Below are 9,879 nucleotides of genomic sequence, written 5' to 3' on the forward strand. Positions count from 1 at the left end.
AGTAAAGCCACATCTGGTAGGAGATGCATCACATTGAGAAAACATAACCAACAATGACTGATTAACTAATTAACTGATTGCATCCACAGTGCACAGTCCACCATCTCTGGGCTGCCTGTGCCAGTTTCTCACTACCGTCTGTGTAAAGAATTTCTTCCTAACATCTAACTTCGGTCTCCCTTCTTTTAGTTTAGATCCTTATCCCCTCATCCTGTCCTAAGAAGTCAGTCTCCCTCCTGCGTATAAACTCCCTTCAAGTTATTATTATTGGAAGACCAATATGAGGATTCATTATGGAAGACCATAATGAGGTCTCCCCAGAACGTTCTCTTCTCCAGAGAAAGTGACTTTGTTGGAATTTTTCAAAATTTCTACTGTGCTTGAAAATGCCATGGTCACTATTTTCACTAAGACAAACTATTTCCAGGAATCTGTGACATTGAGAGTGGCCTTAAAATTCAGTGTGTGTTTAAATCTTGGATGAGAAGGATCTGAGCGGGAAAACTAGATTTACTCATTTATCCCGCTGATGGAAGACCAGTACAGACAGTGAACCATTTTCTACATTTATATTACCTAAAACAAAACCTGTTGGAAATGGCACACTCTTTTATGGTAGCTTCCCCTATAAGAATATGGTGCGATGATGTCTGCATATGCTCATTTTGCAATACATTTCACGTGATGATTAATCACAGGCTAAGACCTAGCTCCAGCAGATTGTGTGTGTGCACATATATATATGTGGGCATGATACCTGGCACATACTCTTTGTACGTACATATATGTAATCTTAAACTCTCACAATTCTAGCTTCTAGTCTTATTATTTCATTATAAACAGTATGTACATCTTATTTGACCAGCCTGTACTCATTTTCCTTTTTGTCCTGACCTCAGCCACTTCTATGTCTGCCTCTTTGCTTCCACTCAGTTGCTCTGAAGAAGCAATTAGAAGATCTCTGGTATTATTTTCTCTGTTATTATTTGGTCTGTTCCTTTCTTTCTGTTTTCTTTTATCTCTCCAATCTCACTTCCCTATTTTCTCTTCATTGTCTGTTCCCTGCAATTTTAGTTTTCCTGCTGGTCCATTCTCTCCCCTTACAGAGTTTATACCTTAGCTAATGTGTAATATCCCCAGAAAGGGGCAAAAGTAAGTGATGTTTTTATGGTTAGTGCCCCGTTTCCCCCACTGTGTTAATCAGTGAGAGAGCTTTGCTAGGACAGCAGCATTTGTTTGACTCTCTTCAGGAATCTCTCAATTAACCAAAGTTTGCATGAAGCTTTGAAGATCAAAATCACTTTGTGAGTGTTTAGTAGTCATTATTATTATCATCATCATTAATTTCAAAATGCCAGAGGTAAGATGTTAGAAGATACAGCATCTTCCACAATTCCATATCATTTTAAGCTCTGCATTATGATTGCATTTTTTCTAGCATAGTTAGCTGCCCATTAGTGGCTGCATGGGTTACAGTGTCTTTTCCTGAAAGAGCCAAGAAAAGGAATGGGTTTCTCAGAGATGGTTCCAAAGACCATTACAGACTGTAAGCTTCTTTTAAAATCTGGCACTGATTTCTAATAACCTCTGGTTAATTAATTCCCTGTCAGTTGTTGGGTTTTTTTTAATACAGAAGGGCTTTCCTTCCTGATCCTCAAGGCAGATAGCTGAAAGTGATTCAATCTGTGTATAAGTTAGAAATGCAGCCTCCAAAGGACCATAAGTTCCTTGGGACACCATTGCTGTCCTAGTAATTCCATCCTCCTGCTCCACCCCTGAACAAGAAGTCAGTGAAGTTGGGCACTTCTGTCTGTCCAGTGGTAAGCCATACAAACACATAGCCAAAATGGCAACTCTTAGGTTGTGATTCTGTATCTCTGTTTTCAGCAATGGCTTGCAACATTATGAGAATTTCTGGCTTGAGCCATTGCCTCAGGTCCCAATTCTGCAAATAGTTAAAGCTTAAATCTCTACACTTTGAGAACATGAGTCATCCTTGTGAATTTCATGTACCCTGCATTACAAACTGGCAGGATGTTTGTTTTGCCCCTTCTGTTACACATCTCAGAACACTGTAATACAGATGGCCTGCTATGCCTTTGTTTCATTATTTAATCTATGAGCCTTCAGAAAGAGCCTGTCTCATTGATTTTTGGAAAGGTGTAAGAAAAGTAAGTGGGCGAGAGAATCATTGACCCTGGCACTAATGGGGTGGATTCAAGCTGTGCTTGGAAGGAACCCGCTGCGGCCTAAACAAAATTAACAAAGTATAAAAGGATCTTTTTCTGTAAATCAAATTGATTACCTTACTCAAGATCACGTGGGCACTCCCTTCAATATAGAAAGTGCAGCAGAAAGCCCTTATGTGGTATTTTACTTATTAATTTAATTATGCACTTTGGCTTCTACCATAGAAATAACAGTAATTAATAAAACAGAACATCTATCCGGAGCTGCAGGTGTCTCTCATACAAATTATAAAATTACATATAAAGCAGATCGTGAATGTCACTGTGGTGTAGAAATAGCTAATTTTCAGGGCCTTAAGAGAGCTGCAGGATTTCATGCTGATTTTAGAGCGCTGATACCGCCACTTGGTTGCTAGGAACAAGAAGCAGCACTTTGCAGTGTAGATGAACTGCCTGTATATTTTGTAATTGTTTCTCACATGAGCGTTAGGTAGTGTTTTCACACTACCCTTCACCAGCTAGATGTGTTTAAGCATTGAGCACATCGAGGCTGTGGGAAGTGTGCTGGAAATAGTCCTAGAAATTGCCTCTGATACGTCCTGAAGATGACGATGTGAACTGTAAGCTAACATCCTTATTTTTGAGCCTTTTATCAAACAAATAACGTTTTGTAGCCTCACCAAGATGCATCCTATTTAATTGCTTCCCCCTGTCCATGCCATTTATGTCTGCTTAAGGTATCACGTCTGGACAAAAGGGCATGCACCAACCAACTTTGCCAAATGGCGAACAGCCACCACCCCGTACCGCGTGGAGTGGGAAGCAGACTTTGAGCCATACGTCGTTGTGAGGAAGGACTGCCCAGAATATGACAGACGGTTTGTTGGATTTGGCTGGAACAAAGTAGCTCACATCATGGAGCTGGATGCACAGGTGAGGAGATGATGCCTGCATAACTCACCCAGGGTGCCGGGGGGCGGGCAGCAGGGTTGTTAAATGACATCTACCTTCTGCACTGCTGAAGTGCTCATCTGGCCTCATTAACTGCTTAGTGAGGGCTTTTTGAGCGGGGAATGTGCAGTTTAGTCCTTGTCAAGCATTAAAGAGAATTTCCATATCTAGTAGGTGGCAACCGTGTCCATGGCAAGGGGATTGGAACTGGATGTTCTTTAAGGTCCCTTCCAACCTAAGCTATCCTGTGATTCCTTAGTTCATTTGACAGTGCTGCATAAGCTGTTGTCTGGGAGTAGCGTGATGCTGCCTGCCAAGTACTTGCTACCAGCCCCATCACCTACTGTGGAATCCGTATACATGACTGGAAGCTTCTCAGTTAAATAGAGGTTGATAAGTCCTAGCTGCTAATTTAGAATTCAGAAGGCAATCCTAACTTGAATCCAAGGCAAGGACCTTCAATTTCTGGCCTGGATTTAGAGTGCATCTCTGCAAAACCAAGGACTTCACATTTCTGAGAATCTGGCTATGTGACACACTCCAGAGGATCAAGGTATTCGATCCTTGGGCTACTTCTTCTTGGGCTGGTGCTTCTGGGAAGAATATATAAGAATAAGGATGCAGAGAAACCTCGAAAGCCCCAGACTGTCACCAGAATTCTCAGAGCTGCCAAAGTCCCTGCCACAGTCCCAGATTTTTAGGCTGGAAGTGGTTATGACTCCATGGGAACTCTCCATGAAATGGCAGTTTGTGCTTTCCTGCTGTTCTTGGATGTGAAAATAACCGGTATGTTAAACAGCAGGGTCTGGATCATGGCATTTCCATTTATTTTTGGTGGGTTTTGTTTGTTTGTTTTAAGTTTGCCTGCAGTTCCAGATTTTGAGCTAGTATCACTTCACATTAACTGAAAAACCATATTTTTTGGCCAGATGTATGCCGTTTTGCTAACTTCTGCTATCACAACGTGGACCTACAGCAAGTTATTGGGAGATTGTGTCTTTGGGGTGCAGAATACAGTGGTTTTCATGCAAGCAAGTATGTGGGTAGAATATTTTCTACTTCTCTTGCAAAACCACATAATCACTTTGGGCTGCATGCCATTTGCCCCGTTTGCAAAAGGGCATTCACAACAAATCCTTGCCTACTTACATCGAGAAAAAAAATGATTACAGACTACATAAAAGATATTGTCCATTATGTTATCATTAATAATAATTGCTCTGTCATAGCAGTTTAATTTTCCTGTGCACTTTCCAAACACTAATCAATTAAGTATCAGTTGTAGAGAATGCCAGTATGATGATTTATTATTTGTTAATCTGAGTATCAAGGCTCGCATCCCCACTGGCAGCTCTGATTTGGCACTTACGATTTAACTCTTTTGTTCAGAGACGTTTGCTTAGCATGCAGACTCAAATGTAAGAAATTGGAACATTTTTCAAAGTTGATCATAGCTCAGGTATTTTAAATGGCCACTGGGACAGAACTAACTAAGTTGGGGAATTGTTTTTCTCACTCTTTCAGCCTTAAAAATACATCGAAAAGAAGTTTTGCTTTCATCTGTAATGACATGGGTATTGGCCTGTTTTTCCACAAAATCACCCTGGAGGAGACATACTACTTTCCCCTATGGCAGCTAGAAATACCAAATTCCCTGGGCTAGCCCAAAACATGCTGCACTACCCTGTTGTTCTGTTTTCCTTGCAGTAAATTCAGATATTTCCCTAGCTGGTGCTTATTTCGGCTTTTTCTTCAGGGAGCTTTGATCTCCCAGCCATTCCTTCTGCTGCATATTTTGATCCATCTCCTGAATTCTGTCTCCTTCCACTGGCTGCTCCTTAATGTAGGAGGAAGGAATTGGGATAAATGGGGTGACATCCCTTCCTTAAAAACGATAGAACACTGCACCAGGCATTCATAAGGCATTCCTTCGGCTTCAGCATTGGATCAGGTTGCTGCCAGCTATTTGGCTAGCTCTGTTATCAGCAGGCAAAACAGCTCCTCAATTGAATTATTTCCCAGCTCCTTGCAACTGCAGTGTCTGTCAGAAGGACTGTTGGAGACTCCTTACCAAGAGCCTGTGCCACTAACCATCCTTCAAAGCAGCACAACGTGGAGATAATCTTCATTATTATTCTAGGGGCACACAGATGTCCACTGAGCTGGATGCTGTAAAAATACATAGATAATGACAGTCACCATCTGAAGTATTTATAACATGTGAGGTAGGGACAAAGGTTCCCACAAGCGCTTTCCTTTCTCAACAGACATTTTCTTGTGGTAGGGATGGGCAATTATGAAACCTTTGCCTGCTCTTCCAGTGACTGTGGAACTAGACTGTAAGCATCTTTTTCCAGCCCAGCCCAGCATCTTTCAAAGGGGCTCATTAGCAGCAGACTTGTATTTTTTTTGGAATCTTTTATGTGCCTAAAGGCCTTTCAGGGATGGAGCATTGCTGTGCTGAACAGTTTACACTGCAGAGCATAAACAGTCACCGACTTTCAGGATTATAGACTTGAGATGGAAACAGAATGAGATGCACAACAGAAAAGATTATATGAGGGGGATTTATCTTCCTCTGCAGATTCAGGCCTTGATGTTAAGGTCCCGCAGAGTTATTACACAGTTTGTTGTTTATCGTCTCTCCTCATTCCATCATGGCAGCCTTTGTTTCTGTGTTTGACTACCCATTAGTTCTAATTTTTTTCCAACTAGAAGAGTTCTGCCTGTGAACACCAGATTATTTTGCTCTTCCTCTGTGCTTGTCATCCCTAACAAGCTCAGTGGGGCCCATTCCCATATATGACAGATTGTCACTTGGCACAGGTATTTACTGCTTTAGCACTGCCTACCAGGAACAGACACTCCCGTAATGAGAAAGGAGCAGCCACAAAGTTGCAGCTGCACCTAGATGTCCAACAGGCACTGCTGTTCCCTAACTGTCTCTGGGATAGCACTGCAGCCTTAGCACCTTCATTTTGGGCTGTGTTCCTCAAACGCCTGGTTTTTGGTAGCATCTTAACCAGTAGTTTTCAGTATCTTCTAGGTTGATTGTATTTTGTTTGATGAAGAAAGATCTGTAGGTGAAAATTCTAGTGCTTATTAGCTCAGGTGTGTTCTCTCCCATAAATGTCTTTCCCTGACAAATAGTCTGTGTCCCTTCACAGACTCCTCAAGCTACAAATGACTGGAATGTGCAAACCAGTGGAAGTTCAGCACAATTTCTTTTAAAGCCAGCATGCTCCACAGAAGCTCAATGGCTATTCCACTGTCCTAGGCAAAGATGGTTAATAATGCAATGTAACAACAGTTGTAAATGAAAAGTGGGTGAAGACAACAGCAAATGTGCTTGTGAAGGTTTTGAAGAGTCTTGTCATTTGCATCTCATGTGAACTCAGACTTTCTTAAATCTCATATGAAAAAAGTAGCTAGCATAACCCTAGTGGTCTGAGCACTTTGCTTGGCTACAGAGTGCTGAGGTTCACATTTGTTTCCTGCCTAGTCCCTTGTGGGGCAGATACTCGGTTCTTGTACACCCTACAGTAGTTACTGTTCAACTTCTCTAGGAAGCACTCTTTGTCCAGTTTTGCCCCAGTGACCATGTATAAAAATAATATTAATTATAAAAATTGAGTAAGAGTAACTGCAACTTAGATGAGATATCATTTTTAACAACAACAAGAAATGTCAAAAACTTGGCCAGGTATCAATAAAAAGAATTAGTGAAATAATAGAGGAATTGGTACAATACACTAGACTGTGAAGGATAAGTTGATTTACATAAAACTTTCTCAAAGTATATGGAATTAGTATGTTCATCTTCACACACAACCTATAAAAGATACCATATTCTCCCACTACTTCAGGTTTATAAGTAGTCTTATACAGGGACAGCTTTGCCGCTCTGATTATCTTAGCATAAAGGCAAAGCAACACAGGATATGCCTTTTTAAATATTGCTTATTCCAGCATCACAAGAGACAAATTAGAGGGGCAAGAGCAGGCTTTTACATGGATATTTGAGGCTCACGCTGTGTGCATTCACAGTTGGTTGCAAGCACATTACTGCAAAATCTGTGCTGCAGACATGGCTTCAGGCATGACCTCAGCACGGTTTTGCTATTATTTGGCTTATCGGAGTAAAATATTTTCAAAGACAAAGTAGTCTTTCATACACAGAAAAAAAAGTATAACTTGAAAAAAGGTTTATTTGGCATAGTTGTGTGAGTTAGTTGTTTTTGAGGCCTACACTGCGCTGTCGCATGATGGAACGTGCTTGACTGTGGAGGTATGAGAGAGGTGCACTGCAGGAGAGCTCGGGATCACCCCTCACAGCTGGTGTCTTTCTCCCCCAGGAGTACGAGTTCACGGTGCTGCCCAATGCCTACATGATCCACATGCCGCACGCCCCCAGCTTCGACATCACCAAGTTCCGCTCCAACAAGCAATACCGCATCTGTCTCAAGACCCTGAAGGAGGAGTTCCAGCAGGACATGTCACGTCACTACGGCTTCGCAGCTCTCAAATATCTCACGGCAGAAAACAACAGCTAGCACAGCAGAGCCCATTTACAGGAAACAGAGATGCTGGAGGGAGGAGCCACTCAACGTTTGGGGCCCAGTCTTCAAACTTCAAACTGAGAAATACTCTCTGTTTTTATACCATACCTGGCAGTTCTAACAGTAGGGATTTGAAGTGACATGTCTTCAGACTGCGGTCATTAGTCCCTTCCTCAATGATCCCAGGCCTTTCAGCTTTAGAATTTGTGAGGTGTCAGTGAGAGGGGCCAGCCACTCACCCGCCATACCACAGGAGGTGGGAATGAGGCGTGAGCTGGGAATGCACTCTGTTCTCTTAACTGCAGAGCAAAGACAGACCTTCAGAATATAGGATTTCATGTTGCTATTTAATTATGAGACATACTTTTTAACTCTAAAGGAAGATCTTCGGGTCGCTGTCCTATGAATTTCAAATCTGCACTACTCTGAAAGGGAACTTTCACCTGTGAACATTCACAGTGGCCCTCAACATGGATGACCTTGTTAAAGCAGGATGAGCCAAAAGTCTGAATTAGCCTTGAAAATGAAGGGGACACTTATATAATACTGCACTCCAGAGAAGGTGTGTTACTGGTTTAGGTGTGTACATGGTATTGGTTGGTCTTTTATTCTCAAATTAGTTACGTTTTATCAGGAAAATCCCCTATGCCCTGCCCTGCCGTCCCCCATCCTAAAAGCTGTTCCTTTCCTTGCAGAGGAAATGTTCCCCTTGTATTTCTTTGCCATATTTAGTTCTAATGGTCCAGTAAAGGAGATCAGTAGCTCGGCTAGAAAGTGAACAAAACCTGTCAGTGTAAGGTCTGCTTTCACCAGAGCAACTTGTTCATGTGTGTCTCATAAAATAAAGGGCCTGGTTGTAACTCTTTATCTTTTTTAGGCAAGAATTGGATTTTGCCTACAAGGCATTTTGTGCGGGGGGATATTGATTCGTAGACTCATTTCAGTGCATGCCCATCTGTGAAGGCGTCGGGCATTGGGCTTTAAGTGGACTACTTTGCTGAACAGGCAATATAAGCATGGCAACTTACAGCCTGAGTGCTCTCCTGCCTGCTACAAGGTCTGAGAACTACTTCGTTAAAGGAGTATATAAATAAAAGGAACAGAACTGTTAGGAATAAATTCCCCATTCGAGGGAGAAAAGAATGTGTTGGGAATCTGAGTGTGAGTGTTTGCTTAAATGTGGACTGGTCACGTTCACAACTTCGATACACACAGGAATATTCTGGAGGGTGGAAAGGAAACCTAACAAGCAAAACACAGAAAACAAGACACTGGACTTTTTACCGTTTTCTTTATTCTTCAGTATTAATGTTGTGTTTACATTGGATAAGGAGATGAGGTTTAATGCACTACCCTTTGCAGGGCTATTTGTAATTTCTTTTGCAGTGTTAATAGAGAAAGCAGAAACGGCTCAGTGAGAAATGTGTCTCTCTCCCTTCCCCAGATCCCTGTGCAACCACATGTACCAATACCATTGCCTGAGCTGGGAAAATGGATCCACAGTGCATTATGCTCACTTTGTTCCATTTTGTTTTTCAGCCACTGCACCTTTTACTTTCCTCCCCGCTTCATCCCTCTAGAGCTCGGTTTTATTTCCAACCTGACATTTTGTGAGAGCTTTCTGTTACGGTGGAAACCATGCAGTTAAACCAGACATTTAAACTGCAAATATCAGTTCATCATGCTGTGTATATATAAGAAAAGTCAAAAAAGGCAACATTTTTGACAAGAAATAAAAAGGGGTGGGAAGCTATGTGTAATTACTACTTTTTCCCCTGGGAGTGTTGACTGTATAAGAATACATTGCTACACAGTTTTCCAAAGTGCTTTCTTTTGGTTCTTAATGGCTTTATGTAAAGATTTACATATAAACCTGTGAAGAGCTGGGAAGAAATGAAACGAGTGCTTAGATAGTCTTGGCTAAAATATATTTATATTTAAAAAAAAAAAAAAAAAAACCTTCCCCAAGTCCTATATTACTCACCATTGAGAGTCCAGGTCATTGTGTATTGAGAATTAGAAGAACCCTGCAGCACAGTCCTGTTTATTATCTAATGTGCGGAAAGATATGAAAAGCTGATCCTAGGAGAGCTGAACATTTGTTCCTACACAGAATCTACTGTCAGATTTTCAGTGTGGCCACGGTTATGTTTCATATATCTATAAAAATCTTCATTTCT

The 9,879-nt window shown here is 41.5% G+C and overlaps 1 protein-coding gene across 3 annotated transcripts in view; it reads left to right on the forward strand.

Moving 5' to 3' along the window:
- The window catches only part of LARGE1 (LARGE xylosyl- and glucuronyltransferase 1), a 276,217-nt gene extending 266,605 nt beyond the window's left edge, over positions 1-9,612 (forward strand). For all 3 annotated transcript variants that reach the window (XM_090143138.1, XM_031600072.2, XM_090143139.1), the window contains 2 exons: positions 2,927-3,122; positions 7,496-9,612. In XM_090143138.1, the coding sequence (XP_089999264.1) occupies positions 2,927-3,122; positions 7,496-7,693 (394 nt within the window). In that variant the 3' untranslated portion in view covers positions 7,694-9,612. The remainder of the gene's footprint in view (positions 1-2,926; positions 3,123-7,495) is intronic.
- Positions 9,613-9,879: the final 267 nt, after the last annotated feature.

Source organism: Phasianus colchicus, chromosome 1 (genome assembly GCF_987193195.1).
Source record: "Phasianus colchicus chromosome 1, bPhaCol1.hap1.1, whole genome shotgun sequence".
Lineage (NCBI taxonomy): Eukaryota > Metazoa > Chordata > Aves > Galliformes > Phasianidae > Phasianus > Phasianus colchicus.